The 26,940-nt window shown below is 45.7% G+C and overlaps 1 protein-coding gene across 1 annotated transcript in view; it reads left to right on the forward strand.

Moving 5' to 3' along the window:
* Window positions 1-26,940, forward strand: part of LOC112222178 (cadherin-4) — a 519,051-nt gene that overhangs the window by 340,255 nt on the left and 151,856 nt on the right. The window contains exon 4 of the mRNA XM_024384851.2: window positions 15,045-15,265. Coding sequence (XP_024240619.2) covers window positions 15,045-15,265 — 221 coding nt within the window. The remainder of the gene's footprint in view (window positions 1-15,044; window positions 15,266-26,940) is intronic.

Consider the following 26,940-nt stretch of genomic DNA (forward strand, 5'->3'; position numbering starts at 1 on the left):
GATATTAACCTGGTGCACACAGAAAACACATGAATCACAGTTTCTTTCATTACACAGAAAGGACACCCCTGCCCAATTCCCGGTTCAACCCGTGCCAACCAGCTGTTAGTGGCCAGGGCTCCATGTAGAACCCTCCACTGGAGGTCCCCTGACCTCTTTGGTACTGGGGGTTTGTAGAGCCCCCTCCACCTAAAACCCACCATATTCTCCGCCCCACATACCCCCTGCCACTGATGTGCCTTCACTCCTGTGACACAGAGGTTGTAGAGGGCTTTAACTCCCACATTCTCAATCTCCCCCAGGCTCGGAGTGTTAAAATTGAACAAGTCCTCCAGACCCCCTTGCCAGTCTCCAGTCTCTGCAATCACCTGCAGTGGTGGAAACATTGGTGGCCCCTCTCCCTTTGGCCGCTCAAACATCCCCCTTACCGGCTCAGACAGTGCCTCCTGGACCTCCTCCAGGAAGCTCTCCAGCAATCTAAGAGAGGTTATTCCTGTTTGTTGTGCCAAGACTTCCAGGGTTTTCCACCCCTCCTCTCCCAGCAGTCTCAGGTCACCCAGCCTTTGTAAACCCCCTGCCATCAGTTGCCTCTGCAGGGTGGCCGACTGAACCGATCTCAAAGGGATGGCTGGGTTGTGGAAGATAGGCTCCTCCCATACCCATAGCCCAGGCTCCACACCCTCTTCTCGTATGGGCCTTAGCAGCTACCAGGCCCTCAGCACTGCAGAGTAAAGATCTGAGAGACCTGCTGTACTCATGAGGAACAGCTGCCGGTCCAACCCTAATCCGCCAGCTCTCCTCAGCAGCGCACATGCTGGCTCCCTCCAGCCAACATCAGCATGGTACAGCAGTCTGCACCGTCTTTAGCCTGAAAGCAGCCATCCTGCTCTCCAGTTCCACGAGGCCCTGTCCTCCTTCATTCGTGATGGCCCGACCAGAAGAAGTCCACCAGCTTGCATTGCAGGTCTGCGAGCAGACTGGCGGAGGGGTTGAGGACAGCCAGTTTATGCCACAGGGAAGATGCCACCAGGTTGTTAATTAACAGCACCCTCCCTCTATATGACACTTGGGACAGGAGCCACCTCCACCTGGCCAGTCTTGACACCACTGCCTGTGACAGCCCCTTCCAGTTCTTTCTTACCCACTTCTCCGAGCCCAGGTACACCCCCAACACTTTAAGCCCTTCACAACCCCACTGCAAACCCCCTGGAAGCAGAGGAGGAGCCCTATCTCCCCATGCCCCACATAACAGAGCTTTGCTCTTGCCCCAGTTTACCTAAGCTGATGAAGCTCCCACGTACACCTTCAGACTGGTCTCTAGTGCCTGCATATCCTGATCATCCCTGACTATCACAGAAACATCATATGCATATGCTGACACTGCTATGACTGTCACCACATCCATTGCTGGCCAGCACACTCTCTGCAGTCTCCTGCGTAGCAGTCCTAAAAAAGGCTCAATGGCTAGTGTGTATAAATCTAAATCAAATCAAATCAAATGTATTTATATAGCCCTTCGTACATCAGCTGATATCTAAAAGTGCTGTACAGAAACCCAGCCTAAAACCCCAAACAGCAAGCAATGCAGGTGTAGAAGCATGGTGGCTAGGAAAAACTCCCTAGAAAGGCCAAAACCTAGGAAGAAACCTAGAGACGAACCAGGCTATGTGGGGTGGCCAGTCCTCTTCTGGCTGTGCCGGGTGGAGATTATAACAGAACATGGCCAAGATGTTCAAATGTTCATAAATGACCAGCATGGTCCAATAATAATAAGGCAGAACAGTTGAAACTGGAGCAGCAGCACAGCCGGGTGGACTCGGGACAGCAAGGAGTCATCATGTCAGGTAGTCCTGAGGCATGGTCCTAGGGCTCAGGTCCTCCGAGAGAGAGAAAGAAAGAGAGAAAGAGAGAATTAGAGAGAGCACACTTAAATTCACACAGGACACCGAATAGGACAGGAGAAATACTCCAGATATAACAAACTGACCCTAGCCCCCCGACACATAAACTACTGCAGCATAAATACTGGAGGCTGAGACAGGAGGGGTCAGGAGACACTGTGGCCCCATCCGAGGACACCCCCGGACAGGGCCAAACAGGAAGGATATAACCCCACCCACTTTGCCAAAGCACAGCCCCCACACCACTAGAGAGATATTTTCAACCACCAACTTACCATCCTGAGACAAGGCTGAGTATAGCCCACAAAGATCTCCGCCACGGCACAACCCAAGGGGGGGGACGCCAACCCAGACAGGATGATCACATCAGTGACTCAACCCACTCAGGTGACGCACCCCTCCCAGGGACGGTATGAGAGAGCCCCAGCATGCCAGTGACTCAGCCCCTGTAATAGGGTTAGAGGCAGAGAATCCCAGTGGAAAGAGGGGAACCGGCCAGGCAGAGACAGCAAGGGCGGTTCGTTGCTCCAGAGCCTTTCCGTTCACCTTCCCACTCCTGGGCCAGACTACACTCAATCATATGACCCACTGAAGAGATGAGTCTTCAGTAAAGACTTAAAGGTTGAGACTTAAAGGTTGATGAGTTTGCATCTATGAAATGGGTAGGCAGACCGTACCATAAAAATGGAGCTCTATAGGAGAAAGCCCTGCCTCCAGCTGTTTGCTTAGAAATTCTAGGGACAATTAGGAAGCCTGCATCTTGTGACCGTAGCGTACGTGTAGGTATGTACGGCAGGACCAAATCAAAGAGAAAGGTAGGAGCAAGCCCATGTAATGCTTTGTAGGTTAGCAGTAAAACCTTGAAATCAGCCCTTGCTTTGACAGGAAGCCAGTGTAGGGAGGCTAGCACTGGAGTAATATGATCACATTTTTTGGTTCTAGTCAGGATTCTAGCAGCCGTATTTAGCACTAACTGAAGTTTATTTAGTGCTTTATCCGGGTAGCAGGAAAGTAGAGCATTGCAGTAGTCTAACCTAGAAGTGACAAAAGCATGGATTAATTTTTCTGCATCATTTTTGGACAGAAAGTTCATGCTTTTTGCAATGTTACGTAGATGGAAAAAAGCTGTCCTTGAAATGGTCTTGATATGTTCTTCAAAAGAGAGATCAGGGTCCAGAGTAACGCCAAGGTCCTTCACAGTTTTATTTGAGACGACTGTACAACCATTAAGATTAATTGTCAGATTCAACAGAAGATCTCTTTGTTTCTTGGGACCTAGAACAAGCATCTCTGTTTTGTCCGAGTTTAAAAGTAGAACGTTTGCAGCCATCCACTTCCTTATGTCTGAAACACATGCTTCTAGCGAGGGCAATTTTGGGGCTTCACCATGTTTCATTGAAATGTACAGCTGTGTGTCATCCTAATAGCAGTGAAAATTAACATTATGTTTTCGAATGACATCCCCAAGAGGTAAAATATATAGCGAAAACAATAGTGGTCCTAAAATGGAACCTTGAGGAACACCGAAATATACAGTTGATTGTCAGAGGACAAACCATTCACAGAGACAAACTGATATCTTTCCCACAGATAAGATCTAAACCAGGCCAGAACTTGTCCGTGTAGACCAATTTGAGTTTCCAATCTATCCAAAATAATCTGGTGATCGATGGTATCAAAAGCAGCACTAAGGTCTAGGAGCACGAGGACAGATGCAGATCCTCGGTCTGATGCCATTAAAAGGTCATTTACCACCTTCACAAGTGCAGTCTCAGTGCTATGATGGGGTCTAAAACCAGACTGAAGCATTTCGTATACATTGTGTATCTTCAGGAAGGCAGTGAGTTGCTGCGCAACAGCCTTTTCTACAATTTTTGAGAGGAATGGAAGATTCGATATAGGCCGATAGTTTTTTATATTTTCTGGGTCAAGGTTTGGCTTTTTCAAGAGAGGCTTTATTACTGCCACTTTTAGTGAGTTTGGTACACATCCGGTGGATAGACAGCCGTTTATTATGTTCAACATAGGAGGGCCAAGCACAGGAAGCAGCTCTTTCAGTAGTTTAGTTGGAATAGGGTCCAGTATGCAGCTTGAAGGTTTAGAGGCCATGATTATTTTCATCATTGTGTCAAGAGATATAGTACTAAAACACTTGAGCGTATCTCATGATCCTAGGTCCTGGGAGAGTTGTGCAGACTCAGGACAACTGAGCTTTGAAGGAATACGCAGATTTAAAGAGGAGTCCGTAATTTGCTTTCTAATAATCATGATCTTTTCCTCAAAGAAGTTCAAGAATTTATCACTGCTAAAGTGAAAGCCATCCTCTCTTGGGGAATGCTGCATTTTAGTTAGCTTTGCGACAGTATCAAAAAGGAATTTCGGATTGTTCTTATTTTCCTCAATTAAGTTAGAAAAATAGTATGATCGAGCAGCAGTAAGGGCTCTTCGGTACTGCACGGTACTGCCTTTCCAAGCTAGTCGGAAGACTTCCAGTTTGGTGTGGCGCCATTTCCGTTCCAATTTTCTGGAAGCTTGCTTCAGAGCTCGGGTATTTTCTGTGTACCAGGTAGCTAGTTTCTTATGAGAAATGTTTTTAGTTTTTAGGGGTGCAACTGCATCTAGGGTATTGCGCAAGGTTAAATTGAGTTCCTCAGTTAGGTGGTTAACTGATTTTTGTCCTCTGGTGTCCTTGGGTAGACAGAGGGAATCTGGAAGGACATCAAGGAATCTTTGTGTTGTCTGTGAATTTATAGCACGACTTTTGATGTTCCTTGGTTGGGGCCTGAGCAGATTATTTGTTGCAATTGCAAACGTAATAAAATGGTGGTCCGATAGTCCAGGATTATGAGGAAAAACATTAAGATCCACAACATTTATTCCATGGGACAAAACTAGGTCCAGAGTATGACTGTGACAGTGAGTGGGTCCAGTGACATGTTGGACAAAACCCACTGAGTCGATGATGGCGCCAAAAGCCTTTTGGAGTGGGTCTGTGGATTTTTCCATGTGAATATTAAAGTCACCAAAGATTAGAATATTATCTGCTATGACTACAGGGTCCGATAGGAATTCAGGGAACTCAATGAGGAATGCTGTATATGGCCCAGGAGGCCTGTAAACAGTAGCTATAAAAAGTGATTGAGTAGGCTGCATAGATTTCATGACTAGAAGCTCAAAAGACGAAAACATCATTATTTTTTTTTTTGTAAATTGAAATTTGCTATCGTAAATGTTAGCAACACCTCCGCCTTTGCGGGATGCACGGGTGATATGGTCACTAGTGTAGCCAGGAGGTGAGGCCTCATTTAACACAGTAAATTCATCAGGCTTAAGCCATGTTTCAGTCAGGCCAATCACATCAAGATTATGATCAGTGATTAGTTCATTGACTATAATTGCCTTTGAAGTAAGGGATCTAACATTAAGTAGCCCTATTTTGAGATGTGAGGTATCATGATCTCTTTCAATAATGGCAGGAATGGAGGAGGTCTTTATCCTAGTGAGATTGCTAAGGCGAACACCGCCATGTTTAGTTTTGCTGAACCTAGGTCGAGGCACAGACACGGTCTCAATGGTGATAGCTGAGCTGAATACACTGACTGTGCTAGTGGCAGACTCCACTATGCTGGCAGGCTGGCTAACAGCCTGCTGCCTGGCCTGCACCCTATTTCATTGTGGAGCTAGAGGAGTTAGAGCCCTGTCTATGTTGGTAGATAAGATGAGAGCACCCCTCCAGCTAGGATGGAGTCCGTCACTCCTCAGCAGGTCAGGCTTGGTCCTGTTTGTGGGTGAGTCCCAGAAAGAGTGCCAATTATCTACAAATTCTATCTTTTGGGAGGGGCAGAAAACAGTTTTCAACCAGCGATTGAGTTGTGAGACTCTGCTGTAGAGCTCATCACTCCCCCTAACTGGGAGGGGGCCAGAGACAATTACTCGATGCCGACGTATCTTTCTGGCTTATTTACACGCAGAAGCTATGTTGCGCTTGGTGATCTCTGACTGTTTCATCCTAACATCGTTGGTGCCGACATGGATAACAATATCTCTATACTCTCTACACTCGCCAGTTTTAGCTTTAGCCAGCACCATCTTCAGATTAGCCTTAACGTCGGTAGCCCTGCCCCCTGGTAAACAGTGTATGATCGCTGGATGATTCGTTTTAAGTCTAATACTGCGGGTAATGGAGTCGCCAATGACTAGAGTTTTCAATTTGTCAGAGCTAATGGTGGGAAGCTTCGGCGTCTCAGACCCCGTAACGGGAGGAGTAGAGACAAGGATGCCCCCCGACTGGCCTACTGAGCCCCCCTCCCACCTTGACCATACATGACGCCATACATGACGCCACACCATACAACAGCTTCACACAGGTCAAAAACCTTTCCCCAAACCCAAACACAGACATCACATTAAACAGATACTCATAGTCCACTCTATCAAAATACATGGTCCACCCTTGATCTAAAGAGACCAGTTCAAAGTTCAATTTAGAACCTCTCGACAAGTCCAACATGTCCCTGATTAAAAACAACTTGTCCGTGATTGAGCGTCCCGGTACACAATATGTTTGGTCCTTATGTACTATTGAGTCAAAATGGGACTTCAGTCTGTTAGAGAGGACCTTGGCAAATATCTTGTAGTCTGTACAGAGTAATGCCACAGGCCTCCAGTTCTTAAGTTCACACAAGTCCCCTTTTTTGGGCAGGAGAGTCACAGCCGTCCGACGGAAGCTCATCTGCAACTCTCCTACCCCGACACATTCACGCAACACGCAAAAGAAGTCCTGTCCAATTATTCCCCAGAATGTTTTATAAAACTCCACTGGGAATCCATCGACCCCCGGTGCACGACCGGGGGACATCTGGGTTTCGGCCTCTGCCAGTTCATGGGACAACAGAGGAATATCCATTTCATCCCTCTGTACCAGAGAGAGCTTAGGGAGTCCTGTGAACAAGACTTGAGCACACATAGCATCACACACTTCTGCCCTATACAATTCAGTATAAAACTCCACAGTCGCTCCCGCATCTCACCCACCATAGAGGTCACCCGCCCATCCGACAGCCATAGACAATGCATACCCTTGGCTTCACTGCTCTGTCTTTCCTAACCAAAGAAGAAGGAGCTGGGAGCATCCATCTCATTGAGCATGGAGAACCTAGCTCTTACAAGGGCTCCCTTGCTTTAACTTGGAAAAAACTGCCCAAGTCCCTACATAATTCGGCTAAATTAGCCTGGAGGCCTACATTGCCTTGCCCCACCATCTCTACCTCTATCTCACTAATACAACGCTCTAGTTCCCCCAATACTCTCCTAGCCTCTGAGGATGTGAGAGCTGTGTACTGTTGACAGAAAAGCCGAATTTGGACTTTCCCCACATCCCACCATTGACTCAGAGACTCATACTCCTCTCTTCGCTGCCCCCACCTTTCCCAAAAGGTCTGGAAACCTGAGCAAAAAGCCACATCTTGTAAGAGCTTTACATTGAACTTCCAATAAGATTCCTACCGGGGCCCTGGTGAAATATACAGCCGAGTCATGGTTATGTGATGATCCGAAAACCCCACCGGGAGAATGGTAGCGCCCAGCAGCCTATTGCTCCGATTCCTAGACATGTAAAACCGATCAAGTCGGTCTGCACTCAACCTAGCCCAAAGAAACTTCACCCATGTATACTGTCTTGTGTTTGGATGTTTAGTTCTCCAAACATCAACTAGGTCGAACTGATGAATGATGTCCCTTAACCCTCCCACTGACACTGAATGAGGCTCTTCCCCATTTCTGTCTTTCATAAAGTCCATTGAACAGTTCCATTCACCTCTGACCACCAGCGTCTCCTCAGGCGCTACCTATGAGAGTTCCCGTCTAAGGCTCCCAAAGAGAACCCCTCCCCGCTCTCGCTGTGTTAGGCACATACACATTTATAAAGACAAAACCCATGTTGTTAATTTCTGCTTTAACAACAAGCAGCCTACCTTTACACACCTCCTTTGAGGAGGTTTTACAGACAGCCCCGGTGCAAAAAGGACTGCCACCCCTGCACTAAAATTTGTCCCATGGCTCAACACACTTGCCCCTTTCCACCAGAGCCCCCAATCAACTTCATTCAACACATCACTATGCGTCTCCTGCAGAAACAACACCTGTAATGTTTTTTGTTTTACATATTCACCCAACACACTCCTCTTTCCCGCATTCTGGCGCCATTTATATTGAGCGAGTCTACCCGAAGAGTCTCCATAAGAAGTGGGAGAAATGCCTGCAGAGAAAGAGACCAATAGCAAAGCTCAAAAAGCCCCAGTGTCAGAAAGATACAATACATCTATACAGTGTCTGAAGGTAAACCTTTACGCACTGTTGTGACCCACTTCCTAAACCGTTTCCTGGGTGAGAGGACACCATGCCCCTCATTTTTCATAGCATGTTGTACTGATCTTACAAACTTTCTAGGATCAGAAGAAAAAGCCTCAAGATTATTTTTTTCACATTAGTCTCATTCAGGAACCTTGTCAGTTCTCTCAACGTGTACTTAGACCCCTCTGCTTGACTGGCTGTCAGCTCCGGGCCCATTGAAGAGGAGTCTGAAAAAAATAACTCCTCATCCGATTCCTCAGACTCACTTTCCTTCTCATCTCTATCTCTGACCCTGACCACCTGCCCTTTCCCTCTGGTCAGGCGATCACCCACAGCAACAGGCAAAATTTCCATGGTACCTTTGTCCACAGCCCTTTTCCTTTTCTGCTTGACACCCTCCTCCCCCCTAATCTCTTACACTTCCCCACTATACTCTCCTCATCCACTAGAATAACCTGACTAGACCCAGCATCATTTACACCACATTCCCTGGCATGACTAGGCCCATCCTCAGCTACCCCACCATCTCTAGCCTGACTACACCCAGCCTCTGCTTCCCCACCATCTCTAGCCTGACTAGACCCAGTCTCCACTACCCCACCATCTCTAGCCTGACTAGACCCAACCCCCGCTACACCACCATCCATAGCCTGACTAGACCCAGCCTCAGCTACCCCACCATCTCTAGCCTGACTAGACCCAGCCTCCGCTACACCACCATCCATAGCCTGATTAGACCCAGCCTCAGCTACCCCACCATCTCTAGCCTGACCAGGCCCAGCCTCATCTACACCACCATCTCTAGCCTGACTAGGCCCAGCCTCATCTACACCACCTTCCCTGGCATGACTAGGCCCAGCTTCTGCTGTCTGCATCTCCTTACCCCCTGCACTTTGACCTCGATTTCCCCCACTGGCGCTTGTACCCTCACCTTGTCTACAGGCTTTATGTGGGCACGCAAAGCTCTTATGCCCCAAATCCCCACACTCAAAACACATAGACTATCTGTGCTGCCAAACCCTGCATAGAGCCCCTCCTCGTGCCGCACTTTAAAATGCACATTTAGTTGTTGCTCATTGTTGTTCAGAAACATAAACACCGAAACAACGTGTTTAACGGCATCTGCCTGAAAGCCTGCCGTCAGTACACGAAAACCGCTAGCAAACTTACCAAACTGACTCTGCTCTTTCCGGATTGATCATCCGTAATAAACAGAGGCAAATTTGCAACTACCACTCTTGTCGAAGGGGTAGAGAGAGGTGAAGTTGGCACCAACACACCACTTACAAATATTCCGCTAGCAATTAGCCTACCAACCAAATTAGCCCTTTTCATGAACACAACCACAGCTTTGTTCATTCTAGAAGCAGAATGTATAAATTCAGCTCCTACATGTTCACCGACCGCGAGCAGAACCTCCTCCACCTTAGCTCCATTCTCAGGAACACACCTGAATCCATGCTGTATCGACAGCGTCTCCTCCGCGCTAGACTGAGAAGACATCGCGCACACCACACCTTCCAAACCCCAGGAAAGTTACTCTGTCCTCTTCCACCCTAACTTTGAAAAAACTGTGGATACCGTTAATTGCATTAACCCTCCACCATAGAAAAATACATTTGAAAGAAAAGACCAAGAAAATAATTAAGAAAGTTAGTTAGGACAGAGCCCTCCACACCACACTCCAAAAAACTCCCAGCATGCACTGCAAGAGAGGGAGGGAGGGGGAGAGAGAGAGAGAGAGACAGAGAGAGAGAGAGAGAGGTTCCGTCACACATTATTCTGATTTGCCTGCATGTCCACTGAAGCAACCCCCTTAAACCTTTCCCAACCTTCTCCTTTTATTCTCTCCAAAGGAATATTGTTGGAGGAGGAATAAAATAGATTCAACCCTGGGGATGGAACATTTGTAGCGTAGCTGTAGCCATAGCAGTTTATTGCCGTGACTGCTCTGAGTTTCTGCCTTCTGGGTTAGCGGTTTTAGCGATTGAGCGCTAGCTGCTTTGGCACTGTGGGAGTTGGGTCTTTTTTGTCCGATCAATGCATAGCACCGTCCAGCTTTAGAGGGCTTGTTTATGTGCAGCAGTGAAGTGGACCATTGGGCTTCAGTGCCGCTGTTGTGGGCAGATTTTTATAATCTCTCTCATTCTGCTATCGACCCGACATAACCGTTAAGAAGTGGCACTCTTTGGAGTTTTGTATAAGTGTGTGTTTGTGTATGAGGGGGGCTGAGGGGCTGCTGACAAAGAACTGGAGCTGGTAGTGTTCTTTTATTTCTGATCGTTCCAACAATAGGTGCCTCTAGGTACCTCTGGGTATTCCAATTGGATACTTGGCCTATCACTCATGTAGATTGTTTTGGTTGTTGTCGCAGAATCTTTTTGTTTAGCTTTTGTCACCACGGGACAGACAGACAATCTGGCAAACACACGCACAATCACACTCACAGGCGCAGGCACACACACATACTGACAAACTCTATCTCTGTCACACATAGAGATACAACTGAAGAGAGAGAGACAAAGGAACAAATGAGGTTGCCTCAGTTGGGGATGGAGAGAGAGAAAGGCTCCACACAGAGAAAAAAGAGATATTGGCAGGCAGCAGTGGTGCTTGTTCAGCTGGTTTTGACACAGACAGCAGACAGCTTCTCATACAGCTCTCCTTTGGCCATGTTGTGACTTATGAACACACTGAGATGCACTGAGATGCACTGTGTAAACCCAATGCAAAAACAACTCTCAAATCGAACAAAGCTCATGACAGAGGTACTACCGAAGTGTGATCAGCCAGTTCAGAGGTGGTCCTCCACATGCCTCTCCAGAATGCAGGAAGGGAGATTGTAGGTAAGAGAGTTTCCTCTTTCCTTTGTTTTTTAGGCATCTGGCATTGGAACACAGGGAATGTATTAGGGTGGATATAAGGGCTGTGAAGGTGAGCTAGTATACCAGGTAAAGGCTATATACACACCTACCTATTAGCACGTCTGAGTTAAGTCCCCATGCAGTCCACCAAAGGGCTGGAATGCCCCCCCCTACACTCAAACACACACACACACATGCAAGTCTATCAGATTGCTAAACTCTCCCTCCCTTTCTCTGTGGTTCTTCTGTATAAGGCTGCCAACCACAACTGCAATACTACTGCACCACTGGCTCTGTGCCCAGAGAGAGATAGAGAGAAAGGGGGATAGAGAGAGAGGAAGATAGATGGAGAGAGAGAAAAAAAGAGAGAGAAATAGAGAGGGCGAGACCACCTGCTGCTCTTTATATGCACATATTTGACTGTTGCATCGATACATGGGCACTTGTCATTGCAATAAAACATTTCTGAATTTGAATATAACTTCCTCTTTACTAATATAATCGGGCAGCTTTCCAAACGGTATCAGCGTTGTTTGCCAACTGTAGCGTTTGTTTGTCCAAAAACTACTCTCTGCCAGAGTGGAGATGCTGAATAGAAAACAGACAAAGAAGAAAGAGAGAGATCAGAGAGAAGAGAGAGAGATAGGGAGGGTAGAAAGAGAGAGATCAGAGAGAAGAGAGAGAGATAGGGAGGGTAGAAAGAGAGAGATCAGAGAGAAGAGAGAGAGATAGGGAGGGTAGAAAGAGAGAGATCAGAGAGAAGAGAGAGAGATAGGGAGGGTAGAAAGAGAGAGAAGAGAGAGAGATAGGGAGGGTAGAAAGAGAGAGATCAGAGAGAAGAGAGAGAGATAGGGAGGGTAGAAAGAGAGAGATCAGAGAGAAGAGAGAGAGATAGGGAGGGTAGAAAGAGAGAGATCAGAGAGAAGAGAGAGAGATAGGGAGGGTAGAAAGAGAGAGATCAGAGAGAAGAGAGAGAGATAGGGAGGGTAGAAAGAGAACTGTGAGAAAGGGGAAGAGAGAGGGAGAGGGCAGGTGAATGCGTGAAAAATATATATATATATTTTAAATTTTACCCCCTTTTCTCCCCAATTTTGTGGTGTCCAATTGTTAGTAATTACTATCTTGTCTCATTGCTACAACTTCCATATGGGCTCAGGAGAGACGAAGGTTGAAAGTCATGCGTCCTCCGAAACACAACTCAACCAAGCCGCACTGCTTCTTAACACAGCGCGCATCCAACCCGGAAGCCAGCCGCACCAATGTGTCGGAGGAAACACAGTGCACTTGGCAACCTTGGTTGGCGCGCACTGTGCCCGGCCCGCCACAGGAGTCGCTGGTGAGACAATGATATCCCTACTGGCCAAGCCCTCCCTAACCCGGACGACGCTAGGCCAATTGTGCGTCGCCCCACGGACTTCCCAGTCGCGGCCGGCTGCAACAGAGCCTGGGCGCGAACCCAGAGTCTCTGGTGGCACAGCTAGCGCTGCGATGCAGTGCCCTAGACCACTGCGCTACCCGGGAGGCCCCTGATATACTGATTTTTAAGGTGGATAGAGACTCGGGACTCTGTTGTATCACAAAGCACAGGGCTACCGCTGTTTTTTCCTTTCTCTCTTAGTAATTTACAGTACCCTCTTCAGTTCCCCTACACCACAATCTAGACTGGGGCGCCTGTCCTTAGACAACACCTGTTGCCAGGCAAAGACAGAGTCATATTTTGTCTGGGCTCAGTTTCAGGGAGAGGGTTAATGATGTTATAACATATACATCACCACCACTGGGCCCAGAGGAGGGAGAGGTAACAGCATTAGAACTAAAAGATAGTTTATACTGTACTGCACATGGAGCCCTGGTTCAGTTGTTGTAGTGGTGGAGGTGGCTGTGGGATGGAAATCTGGTGAGTGAACAGACTGGTGAGTTACATCCTTCAGCCCAAGGTTTCTCTCTCAAGATGCTGTCTAGACACTGTAATCCATGGGAAGGAGGGAGGGAGAGCGAGAGAGAACCGAGAGAGAGAAAACAGGGAGGTAGAGAGACAGAGCGAGACATACTCTGAGTGTACAAAACATTAAGAAAATCTACTCTTTCCATTATAGACTGACCATATGAATCCAGGTGAAAGCTATGATCCCTTATTAATGTCACAATCGACTTCAATCAGTGTAGATGAACGGGAGGAGACAGGTTAAAGAAGGATTTTTCAGCCTTGAGACAATTGAGACATGGATTGTGCATGTGTGCCATTCAGAGGGTGCCTTTGAACAGGGTATGGTAGTTGGTGCCAGGCGCACCGGTTTGTGTCAAGAACTGCAATGATGCTGTTTTTTTAATGCTCAACAGTTTCCTGTGTGTATCAAGAATTGTCCACCACCCAAAGGACATCCAGCCAACTTCACAACTGTGGGAAGCATTGGCGTCAACATGGGCCAGCATCCCTGTGGAACGCTGTAGACACCTTGTAGAGTCCATGCCCCGAAGAATTGAGGCTGCTCTGAGTGCAAAAAGAGGAAGGGGGAGGTGGGAGGTGGTACAACTCAATATTAGGAAGATGTTCCTGATGTTTTGTACACTCAGTGTAAGTTGACTGCCCTGGTCCCTGGGCTTGGAGATGGGCGTGGATGTGTTGGTGGTGGGCCGAAGACAGAGAACAACAGTCTGGTTCTTCCAGGGGTCTGTAGCTGGTAGGAAAGTGTTTGGACACAGAATAATGAACCCATAATAGAACCCATGAAGATAATAACAAATTCATTTGCAAGACAATATGTTGTCTTTATGACGAGGCATTCTTCTTCTTTGATTTGATGTCTACATTGTGTTATGTGGAGTAACTGAATCTCGTCCCCTCCCTCCTCCCCCAATTGTTTAGTTTTTCAGGGAGGTGAAGGATAAGGGCACTTTCTCAATTTCATGCTAATTTGCTGCATATTAGCCTGTGGTTGGAGTCAATAGTGTGTTCAGTCAGCTGTGGAGTCGGGAGGTTCAGACTCATAGTTGGGTTTCGAGTTTCATTCAATCTCTGCTTCTGTCTAATAAGCTGTTCCACTGCCTCTTTTTAATGATTGTGTGTAATTAGTGAAACTGGATATAGACACTCTCTCTCTCTTTCTCTCTTTCTCTCCCTCTCTCTCTCTCTCTCTCTCTCTCTATATATATATATATATATATATATATATATATCAGACCGTATACCACGGGTATGACAAAACATGTATTTTTACTGCTCTAATTACATTGGTAACCAGTTTATAATAGCAATAAGGCACCACTGTGTTTGCGCTATATGGCCAATATACCACGGCTAAGGGCTGTATCCAGGTTGGTGTGTTTATTTGTGGCCAAGCGTCCAAGGTCTTACACTGTCCATTAACTTGTCATATTTGTATCAGAGTTTTGTGTTTTGACCAAATACTATGCATTCTAATCTATACTGTAAGTCTGTACGGGCTGTACAGTATATAAGCCTATTCTTCACTCTCCAACAGAGGTTGAGATGTTAACGTGAAGCACAACTCATTTCTACCCTGTTCCTTAAGTAAAGTTGTGACATTATCATTGCTATTTCTCCAAACATAATGTCTGGGTTAAGTCCACAGAAAGACAGGCAGGCAGGGGGGAGAGATGAGGATGTATGGAGGGGAGGGGAGACAAACAGCTCAGTGCAAAATATCACACTGCTGTATTCATACCTTTTTAGTGAATAAGCGTGGTATCCACGGCCATGAATGAATAATCATTCACATATGATAATGCGGACCATGTATTAGTATTATTAAGAATATGTTCCAGTCAAAACGTATCTCTCTTCCCCCCCCCTCTCTGTCTCTCTCTCTGTCTCTCTCTCTCTCTCTCTCTCTCTCTCTCTCTCTCTCTCTCTCTCTCTCTCTCTCTCTCTCTCTCTCTCTCTCTCTCTCTCTCTCTCTCTCTCCAGTGAGTTTTGATGACTGTATGGCGAATGAGGGGGTGGTCTTTCAGAGCAGTGACCCCAGGTTCAGCATTGGCGCTGACGGGTCCATCTACGCCCAGAGAGAGGTGACCAGCCTGACCGCACCGGTCCAGTTCACGGTCACTGCTAGCGGTCCACACGTGTGGGAGACCACGGTCAAACTGGCCCTGATGGGGCAACCCACTCCCTCACCACCAAGCAATCAGGTATGGACACGCCTACTCATTCCAAGGTTTTTCTTTATTCTTACTATTTTTTAAACTATTTTTTTTACTATTTTCTATATTATACTATATTCAAAACTATGAAATAACACATATGGAATCCTGTAGTAACCAAAAAAGTGTTAATCAAATCAAAATATATTTTTAAGTAGCCATCCTTTGCCTTGATGACAACTTTGCACACTTAGCATTCTCTCAACCAGCATAGTCACCTGGAATGAGGTAGTCACCTTGAAGGCATTTCAATTAACAGGTGTGCCTTGTTAAAAGTTCATTTGTGGAATTGATTTGCTTCTTAATGTGTTTGTGACAATCAGTTATGTTGTGACAAGGTAGGGGAGGTATACAGAACATAGCCCTATTTGGTAAAAGAACAAGTCTATATTATGGCAAAAACAGCTCAAATAAGCAAAGACAAATGACAGTCCATCAAAAACAAGAAAAAAAACATCAAGCGCTATGATGAAACTGGCTCTCATGAGGACCGCCACAGGAAAGGAAGACCCGGAGTTACCTCTGCTGCAGAGGAAAAATTACCAGCCTCAGAGTTACCAGCCTCAGAAATTGCAGCAAAAATAAATGCTTCACAGAGTTCAAGTAACAGACACATCTCAACATCAACTGTTCAGAGGAGACTGTGTGAATCAGGCCTTCATGGTCGAATTGCTGCAAAGAAACCACTACTAAGGGACACCAAAAATAAGAAGAGACTTGCTTGGGCCAAGAAACACGAGCAATGGACATTAGACCGGTGGAGTCCAAATGTGCAATTTTTGGTTCCAACAGCCGTGTCTTTGTGAACGGATGATCTCTGCATCTATTGTTCCCACTGTGAAGCATGGAGGAGGTGTGATGGTGCTTGACTGGTGACACTGTCAATGATTTATTTAGAATTCAAGGCACACTTAACCAGCATTGCTACCACAGCATTCAGCAGCGATACGCCATCCCATCTGGTTTGCGCTTAGTGGGACTATCAGTTGTTTTTCAACAGGACAATGACCCAAAACACCTCCAGGCTGTGTAAGGGCTATTTGACCAAGAAGGAGAGTGATGGAGTGCTGCATCAGATGACCTGGCCTCTACAATCACCCGGCCTCAACCCAGTTGAGATGTTTTGGGATGATCTGGACCGCAGAGTGAAGGAAAAGCAGCCAACAAGTGCTCAGCATATGTGGGAACTCCTTCAAGACGGTTGGAAAAGCATTCCAGGTGAAGCTGGTTGAGAGAATGCCATGCGTGTGCAAAGCTGTCATTAAGGCAAAGGGTGGCTATTTGAAGAATCTCAAATATAACAGATATTTTGATTTGTTTAACACTTTTTTGGTTACTACATGATTCCATGTGTGTTATTTCATAGTTTTGATTGTCTTCACTATTATTCTACAATGTAGAAAATAGTAAAAGTAAAGAAAAACCGTTGAATGAGTAGGTGTTCTAAAACTTCTGACCGGTAGTGTACACAACTTGAAGCAACCACACATTTAGCCATGGAGCAAGTTGACCAGCAAGCAGCCAATCCTTGACACACCCACAAGTTGTTTATGCATCAAAACCCAGCCCTTTCACGCCAACTCCAGCAATGGTGCCAATAATTGTGGTTGTAAAAATAGCAAAAATATTTCTGGCCACCCCCCAGACACCTATAGCGCAACTACCAGCATTTGGATTGATCATTGTGTTAGGTTTGTTAAAATAGAGCCTGGGGAACACAGACAGGAGATGTGCAATGACTTGTGGGATTTAGTCTCCTCAGGGAAGAATCTGTTGGGTGTCAGGGATGTGTGTTCCTGGGTCAAGGGACATGTGTGATACATTGTTAAGATTGAAATAATGGGTGTTGTGTATAGTGTGTTTTTGTTTGCATTTGTGCCTGTCTGTCCAGTGTGTGAATGTGTTTCCACAGAGGGTTCTACATTGAAGCCAAAAGGGTTTTACCAAAAACGTTTATCCTATAAGGACAGCTGAGGAACCCTTTTAGAACCCTTTTGGAACCCTTTTTTTAAAAGAGTGTATACAGTGAATTCATAAAGTATTCAGACCCCTTCCCACTTTCCACATTTTGTTATGTTACAGCCTTATTCTAAAATTGATTAAATACATTATTCCTTCATCAATCTAGACACAATACCCCATGATGACAAAGTGAAAATAGATTTTTAGAAAATGTTCAAATGTATATATAAAAAAACAGAAATAGCTTATTTACATACAGTTGAAGTCAGAAGTGTACATTCCCTTCAGGTTGGAGTCATTAAAACTTGTTTTTCAACCACTCCACAAATGCCTCCTTAATAACAAACTATAGTTTTGGCAAGTCAGTTAGGACATCTACTTTGTGCATGACACAAGTCATTTTTCTAATAACTGTATAAAGACAGATTCTTTCACTTATAATTCAATGTATCACAATTCCAGTGGATCAGAAGTTTACATACACTAAGTTGACTGTGCCTTTAAACAGCTTGGAAAATTCCAGAACATGATGTCATGGCTTTAGAAGCTTCTGATAAGATAATTGACACCATTTGAGTCAATTGGAGGTGTACCTGTGGATGTATTTCAAGGCCTACCTTCAAACTCAGTGCCTCTTTGCTTGACATTATGGGAAAATCAAAAGAAATCAGCCAAGACCTCAGAATAAAAATCTGGTTAATCCTTGGGAGCAATTTCCAAACGCCTGAAGGTACCACGTTCATCTGTACAAACAATAGCACGCAAGTATAAACACCATGAGATCACGCAGCCGTCATACCGCTCAGGAAGGAGACGCGTTCTGTCTCCTAGAGATGAACGTACTTTGGTGCGAAAAGTGCAAATCAATCCCAGAACAACAGCAAAGGACCTTGTGAAGATGCTGAAGGAAACAGGTACAAAAGTATCTATATTCACAGTAACACAAGTCCTATATTGACATAATCTGAAAGGCCGCTCAGAAAGGAAGAAGCCACTGCTCCAAAACTGCCATAAAAAAAGCCAGACTACGGTTTGCAACTGCACATGGGGACAAAGATCGTAATTTTTGGAGAAATGCCCTCTGGTCTGATGAAACAAAAATAGAACTGTTTGGCCATAATGACCATCGTTATGTTTGGAGGAAAAAGGGGGTGGCTTGCAAGCCAAAGAACATCCCAACAGTGAAGCACGGGGGTGGCAGCATCATGTTGTGGGGGTGCTTTGCTGCAGGAGGGACTGGTGGACTTCACAAAATAGATGGCTTCATGAGGAAAGAAAATTATGTGGATATATTTGAGCAACATCTCAAGACATCAGTCAGGAAGTCAAAGCTTGGTCGCAAATGGGTCTTCCAAATGGACAATGACCCCAAGCATATTTCCAAAGTTGTGGCGAAATGGCTTAAGGACAATAAAGTCAAGGTCTTTGAGTGGCCATCACAAAGCCCTGACCTCAATCCCATAGAAAATGTGCAGACAGAACTGAAAAAGCGACCAAAGAGGCCTACAAACCTGAGTCAGTTCCACCAGCTCTGTCAGGAGGAACTTATTGTGGGAAGCTTGTGGAAGGTTACCCGAAATGTTTGACCCAAGGTAAAGAATTTAAAGGCAAAGCTACCAAATACTAATTGAGTGTATGTAAAATTCTGACCCACTGAGAATGTGATGAATGAAATAAAAGCTGAAATAAGTCATTCTCTCTACTATTATTCTGACATTTCACATTTTTAAAATAAAGTAAGTGGTGATCCTAACTGACCTAAGACAGGGAATTTTTACTTGGATTAAATGTCAGGAATTGTGAAAAACTGAGTTTGAATGTATTTGGCTAAAGTGTATGTAAACGTCCGACTTCACATCTCAGTGGCCTATAGCAGCAACCAACTAGTATAGGTGTAAAATGTGTAAATGCACCTATAGCGCTCAACATTTATTTTTTACCTTTATTTAACTAGGCAAGTCAGTTAAGAACAAATTCTTATTTTCAATGATGGCCTAGGAACAGTGGGTTAACTACCTTGTTCAGGGGCAGAACGACAGATTTTTACCTTGTCAGCTCAGGGATTTGATCTTTTAGCCTTTCGGTTACTCGTCCAACTCTCTAACCAATAGGTTACCTGCCACCCCATTAAGTCCTTACGTTATATTGCTGGAATATTGTTCTGGATTTAAACTGCAACTCCACCACCATATCTATGTCTGTCCCTCCTGAACAAATTATATCCATGTATAGAGATCTCAGCATCCTCAAAAGAAGAGTCCAAGTGAGATTTTGCCAATACATGAATATTGTTTGAATGCACTAGACAGCATATTTTAGGAATTTTGTTCCTTAAACTGAATATATTTAAGGGAGCAATTAACAGACCTTTCTTTGGTAGATTTACAGTATTTATATGTCCAAACATGAATCAGCAGTTGGAATCTGAGAGAGAGATACTCAGTCAGTGTGTGTGTGTGGGATGGAATTACTTGTGTCTGTCTCTCCTCCTATCTCCATGGGGGGAGGGTGAACAATCAGTTTTTCATACCTCATATATGCTATGTCAACTTGTTGTCTTGATAGTAAGTTTCTTAAACAAAGGTGCAGATGGAGCCAGGTAATTAGAGGAGGTGGCTAGTCTTGCAAATGTACTTTGAATGATGAATAATTTGTGTAGGTAGGAGGCATATGTACTGTCCCAGACACTATTACAGTAAATGGTATATGAGTAAATTAAGCTATAGTATAGAGTTAGGAAGCAAGCCTGATGAACCAAACCACTAATCTTTCTGATGATACTAATAGATTCCATCACTTTGCTGCAGACAAATTTAATAAATGGAATTGTACAATATTTCTTATTCTTACTAGTGAATACAGTGAAGTTAGATTTTTAACATTTAAATATTTTTTGTTTATCTGGAACAATTCAGAAAATGTTGCCATGCCTGAGTTGGCTTCATTAATTAGTGAATCAAAATTATTGTGTGATAAAATCAAATTGGTGTCATCAGCAAAGAGAATGTGAAGTAAGGTAGAAGACACAGGAGCAAGGTCATTGATATAGATTAGGAATAACAAAGATCCAATTATCGAACCTTGTGGGATGCCACAATATATTTTGGCCCTGGTAGATGCACAGCCGTTTGCATAAACAAATATAGCCAATTATAAGCATAATCCTGAAAACTGTAATAATGGCAGTTTCACCACTATAGATCTGGGCCATCCAGAGGGGAACAAAGTGCCATTCCAGTGCGCCATCTCCATCTTGATGAGTTTAGGATCCAGTTTGAGTTGATCTGCCAGAATTTTCTTGACATTGACTTCTGTGTCATGCCAAGTTTCAATCTTTCTGTCCTCAATTCCATTGATTAAATGTTATTGAGCCTCAATTGGTTTTCGAAGTGGGCACCTTTGGAAGAGTGCTTGTCAAGTGTTGTTTGGAGAATTGCGAAATCCTCAGACATGGTTCTGAATGTGTTCTGGCTGGAGACATTCGCGCCCTTTAGCTCCTTCACCTCCGACTGCGTAAATTCCAAACAGTGTTTAAATTACATTACATCCTTAAACAGATCATCAACCCTTTTGTTGGTAGAATTCTTAAAGAGTTGCAGGAAGGACTTAAAGTTATTTTCCTTCAGATCTATTAGATCAGTCCGCTTGTCGTCAATACCTGGAGGTGGTCTTGAGAAGAGCCGACCGTTTTCTCTATTTTCTTTGACAGAGAAGAACCCACATTCACAAAAACGTTATTAAATTCACATGAAATTCCATCAGGATCACTATAGGTCTTATTTCCAACAATGCATTGAGATGGTATAGTTGTAGATTACTTTTTCTTATTCAACAGTTGATTAATGATTTTCCAAGTTAACTTTATATTATTTAAGGATTCTTGGAATTTGTTAGTAAAATATAGTTTTGGGGATATCCTAAGTAGATGAGAAAATTTGTTCTTATACTTTTTGAGAAACGGTTGTAATGCAAGGTTTCCAGAACCCATTTGCTGCTCTCTTACGTTGGGAAAGCAGTGCTGAAATACAGAATTGAAAGATGTGAGAAAAGTCTGGTAAGCAGACTCCACATCGGCTTGATTATAAATAAATTCCCATGAAATATCATCAATCAACATCTTAAAGCGCTCACGATTACTTTTGTTAAATATTCTACCCTTAATAGTACTAATCATTCCCATCTGTTCCTTTCCAGCTGCCAAAGAGAAGTGGAAAATTGGAAAGTGGTCAGAAATGTCATTATAACATTAGCCATATTATTCAAATAATTAGTAAAAATATGATCAATAAGGGTGTCAGATGAACAGGTCACTCTGTGGTCTTATTGGTGAGGGGATAAAGATAGCTGGGGGATAAAGTATTCACAAAGTCGCATTTAAATAGGTTTATGTTGTAATCACCCAATATTACCATTATTATTAATCACATTCAAGGTTGATGCAAGGAGATCAATGAAACTACAAATGTCAGAATCGGGTGGCCGATAGATGCATGCAATTACCACTTTTTCATCACCAAAAATATGAACAGGAGGGAATATCTATGAAAAGAGATGCAACATCAATGTTATCAGATGTGAGTTTGAGGTCCTCTCTTACAAATAATTGAAAATGTTTATGAACAAAAATGGACACTCCTCCCACTCTTGAGATTCAACAGTGGTGAACATTATTGTAAGGTGACATTTCATAAAGCATGGTTGTCTCTTGAGTCAACCTTGTTTCTGAAAGGGCAACAATGGAAAATCCATGATTGCGAGAAGACAGATAATGAACAAGATGGTCATGATTTTTAGGAAGACTCATCTCTGGTAAATCTAAGGAAATGTAAATCTGGATCAACACAATCATTATATTTATAATTTGCTTCATTAATATCTAATGGGTTGAAGAGCATGTTATCAGGGTCGATATCCTGCCCAACTAAGAGAGATACACAGTCAGAATCATCCAGACAGTGGAACGGAAATATAGAAGTGCATGTCTCACATGTCCAATACAACCACACATTTGTGTTAGTTTTATCAATAGGGGTGCACTTCCTATGGAATGCGCATTGACACAGTCCACATAACACCACTGAAGACTTCAGAGGGTTATGACATATAGATCAATATGTGTTTTTGGTCATGAGGTTAGGTGAAACACATGAACAAAGTGTAGTAAATATGTGTGGGTTTGCGTGTGTCAAATCAGTTGATTATAGTGGAATCACTTGCCAAAGGCCTACGGGGAGGGGGGGGTCAACCAGCTGATCATACCTCAGGTATGTGATGTTGCCTTTTTTTCGTTCTTCAATTAGTCATGGCAGCAGTTCCTTTCTTTTGACTCGTACCTTTTCAGAGAAGTCTTCATTGATGAAGATTTTGATTCCCTTCAGGCACTTGGCTCTCCTGAGAATTTTCCCCTTGTCTTTGAACCTGAGCAGTTTCACCACTATAGATCTGGGCCATCCAGAGGGGAACAAAGTGCCATTCCAGTGCGCCATCTCCATCTTGATGAGTTTAGGATCCAGTTTGAGTTGATCTGCCAGAATTTTCTTGGCATTGACTTCTGTGTCATGCCAAGTTTCAATCTTTCTGTCCTCAATTCCATTGATTAAATGTTATTGAGCCTCAATTGGTTTTCGAAGTGGGCTCCTTTGGAAGAGTGCTTGTCAAGTGTTGTTTGGAGAATTGCGAAATCCTCAGACATGGTTCTGAATGTGTTCTGGCTGGAGACATTCGCGCCATTTAGCTCCTTCACCTCCGACTGCGTAAATTCCAAACAGTGTTTAAATTACATTACATCCTTAAACAGATCATCAACCCTTTTGTTGGTAGAATTCTTAAAGAGTTGCAGGAAGGACTTAAAGTTATTTTCCTTCAGATCTATTAGATCAGTCCGCTTGTCGTCAATACCTGGAGGTGGTCTTGAGAAGAGCCGACCGGGCTCTCTTCCAGGTTAGACGACAGCGGTGGACAAAAATCTGGGCCGAGGGTATGCCCACCTCTTCCTCTTGCTCCGGGAAGAGCGGGGGATGATAGCCCAGGGAACTCTCAAAAGGTGAGAGAACCTTGGCAGAGCAAGGAAGGGTGATGCGGGCATATTTGACTCACACAAGTTGCTGGCTCCAGGTGGTGGGGTTGGCAGAGACCAGGCAGTGAAGAGTCGTCTCCAGGTCTTGGTTGGCTCGCTCTGACTGGCCATTGGACTGGGGGTGGAACCCGGAGAACAGGCTGGCCGATAATCCAATGAGTGTGCAGAACGCCATCCAGAACCGGGACAAGACCTGAGGACCCCGGTCAGAGACCATGTCCACTGAGAGTCCATGGATCCGGAAGACCTGTTGCACCATGAGTTGGGCCATCTCTTTGGCAGAGGGTAGCTTGGGGAGAGGAATGAAGTGGGCGGCTTTGGAAAACCGGTCCACTACTGTCAGGATGGCGGTGTTGCCATCAGACGGGGGAGAACCTTGACAAAGTCCAGGGAGGAACAGGAGGAACAGGCAGAGGTTGAAGGAGACCAGCCGAAGCTTGCCGGGGAGTCTTGTTCTGTGCACATATCGTGCATGCGGCGACAAGTGCGGAGGCATCAGGAACCATGGTAGGCCACCAAAATCGTTGACGCACAAAGGCCAGGGTCCGACGGGCGGCCGAGTGGCAGGCAAGCTTAGAGGAGTGGGCCCACTCCAGAACCGAGGAGTGGACAGCATCAGAGACAAACAGACGGTTATTTGGCCTCCCCCCGGGGTTCGGCTGGGAACACTGGTGAGAAGGATGGTCTCGGGTTCCGGAGGTGTATCCGTGGGGCGCCAACGCCATCTTCACCACGAGAGGCTCACGATTCCCCACATCGTAGTTCCTCTCTGTGGTGTTGGGGTGATGGGAGAAGAAGGCACAGGGATGTAACTTGAGGTCCAGGGCATAATGCTGGGACAGGACAGCCCCCACTCCGACATCCGAAGCATTGGCCTCCACCATGAACTGGTGGGACGGGTCAGGATGAACCAAGATGGGAGCTGTGGTGAACGGTGTTAGAGATCCCGGAATGCCCAGTCTGCAGCTGGGGACCATGTGAACGGATCCATGGGAGAGGTGAGTGCAGACAGGGGAGAAGCCAGGGTGCTGTAAGCCAAGATAAAGCGGCAATAGAAGTTAGCGAATCCCAGGAAACGTTGCAGTTGCTCTCTGGACATAGGCTGGGACCAATCCTCCACCGCTCTCACCTTCCCGGGATCCATCTGTATACTCCCTGCAGCAATGATGTAATCCAGGAAGGGGATGGTGGAGCGATGGAACTCGCACTTCTTTGCTATCACAAAAAGCTGGTGTTGGGGGAGGCAGAATGACGGATGAACCCTGCCTCTAGGGAGTCCTCAATATACATCTCCATTATCTTGGTCTCCAGACCCAACAGAGAGTACAGTCGTCCCCGGGGCAGAGTGGTCCCTGGGAAAAGGTCGATCCCGCAGTCATATGGTTGGTGTAACGGAAGTGGCCTGGGCCTTACTGAACACCTCCTGAAGGTCCTGGTACTCCGCGGGAATGGTGTAGAGGTCCGGGGCAACTTCCCAGCCTCCAGGAAGACGTCCCGGGGTAGGCTGCGCTGACTTCAGGAAATGAGCGTGGCAGAACGGGCTCCAGCCCATGATGGCACCAGCAGACCACTCAATAATGGGATTGTGTCGCTGGAGCCAAGAGAATTCCAATACCACAGGAACTTGAGGAGAATTAATTAGCAGAAATAGGATTGTCTCGCTGGGGTTCCCTGACACACGTAGGTTGATGGGGGTGGTGTTGTGTGTGACCCGGCCCATATAGCGCCTGTCCAGTCGGACCCCAGAGTAGCATCTATAAAGCTCTCAACGGCCCCAGAGTCGATGAGTACCCAGAGAATTTTGACTGGTTCCCCCACAGCAAGATGGCATGAAAAGGGGTGCGAGTAAGGGGAGAGGAAATGTTAACCATTTGGCCCATCAGAGTACTCACTCCTACCGGTCATCCTGGTCTTTTAGTGGACAGGTGGCCACGAAATGACCAGTAGTCCCGCAATACAGGACACTCTTCATGTGAAGCCTGTATAGCCGTTCGGCTGGGGACAGCATAGCTCTGCCTGGTTGCATTGGCTCGGGAAGAGACTCTCAGGGGAACTTGGTTAGCCTCAGGTTCTCTCAGCAACGGGGCCATCGGGGACTTCCGGGATGTCTCGGAGGCAATGTGGAAGCCTTGGACGGGCCTTACGGGCGAGAGAAATAGAACCTCCTCTCCTTCCATCCTTTCTGTAGTCGCCCGAATGGTCAAGGCAATGAGCGAGTCGAGATCTGGTAGTTCCCGGGCTGCAAGCTCGTCCTTTACTTCCTCTGATACTCCGTGCAGGAACATGTCGAACATCGCTTCCGGGTTCCAGGCACTCTCAGCTGCCAACGTGGGGAAATCCACCGGATAGTCTACCACACTGCAGGAGTCTTGCCGAAGCTGGGGCAACTTCCGGGCAGCCTCTCTCCAGGGCAATGGAGCATCGAAAACTTTCTTCAACTCCGCCACAAACTCCTCCAGATTGAAGCATACGGCCAACTGTTGTTCCCATACTGCCGTAACCCAGGCGAGAGCCCTCCCGGACATCAGCGTGCTGAAGTACGCTATCTTAGAGCGGTCTGAGGGGAAGGAGGAGGGCTGCAGCTTAATGATGAGGGAACACTGAGTGAGAAATCTCCATCGATGCGTTCCGGGGGAGGTAAGCGGGGTTCCCAGGAAATCAGTGTTTCTTGGGAGGCGACGCTGCTAACAGCCAGGTTACTGAGGGCCTGGGACGTTACCGTTGTGGTAGGCTGCTTAACAAACAACCCGCAGAATTGCTCCAGAAATGTGTTCAATTCTCGGTCATGGCATTCGGCCAAGGTCTGGACCCTGTCCATGAGGCCACGAAGCAACTCCTCGTGCCTTCCAATGGTGGCTCCTTGGGAGGAGATGGTGTTGCGGAGCTGGTCCGAGTCTGCTTGGTCAGTCATGGCCAGTTCGTACTATCACGTTTTAAGGAAGACGCAGATGCAGACAAGGTCAAAGTGACAAAAGTTTATTACTGGAACAGGGGGCAGGTAAAACGATAGGTCAAGGGCAGGCAGAGGTCAGTAATCCAGATCAGAATCCAAAAGGTACAGAACGGCAGACAGTCTCGGGGTCAGAGCAAGCAGAGGTCAATAATCAAGGTACAGAAACGGCAGGCAGGCTCAGGATCAGGGCAGGCAGAATGTTCAAAACTGGGAAAACTAGAAAACAGGAACTAGAAACAGACATGAGCAAGGGGAAAAACACTGGTAGGCTTGACGAACAACACGAACTGGTAACAGACAAACAGAGATCACAGGTATAAGTACACTGGGATAATGGGGAAGATGGGTGACACCTGAAGGGAGGTGGAGACCAGCACAAAGACAGATGAAACAGATCAGGGTGTGACATACACAGAGACTGTCACACATAGCTAGTCAGCCTTGACTATAGCCCTGATACTCAGTTCATCAGGGCTAGGCATGGCCTTTATCTAAACCTTTTAGAGTAGAAGTGAAGGCTATTCTAAGGAGTGGAATGTATTCTTAGGATTAGGAAGGTAGGAAACAGCATATATTAACAGAGTTAGAGTGAATGTGGGTTTTGAGCTCTGGCTATATCATTAGATCCTAGACTTGTCTCTCTCCCTGAACCCCATTGGTTTATCCAGCATC

This window comes from Oncorhynchus tshawytscha, linkage group LG22 (genome assembly GCF_018296145.1).
Source record: "Oncorhynchus tshawytscha isolate Ot180627B linkage group LG22, Otsh_v2.0, whole genome shotgun sequence".
Lineage (NCBI taxonomy): Eukaryota > Metazoa > Chordata > Actinopteri > Salmoniformes > Salmonidae > Oncorhynchus > Oncorhynchus tshawytscha.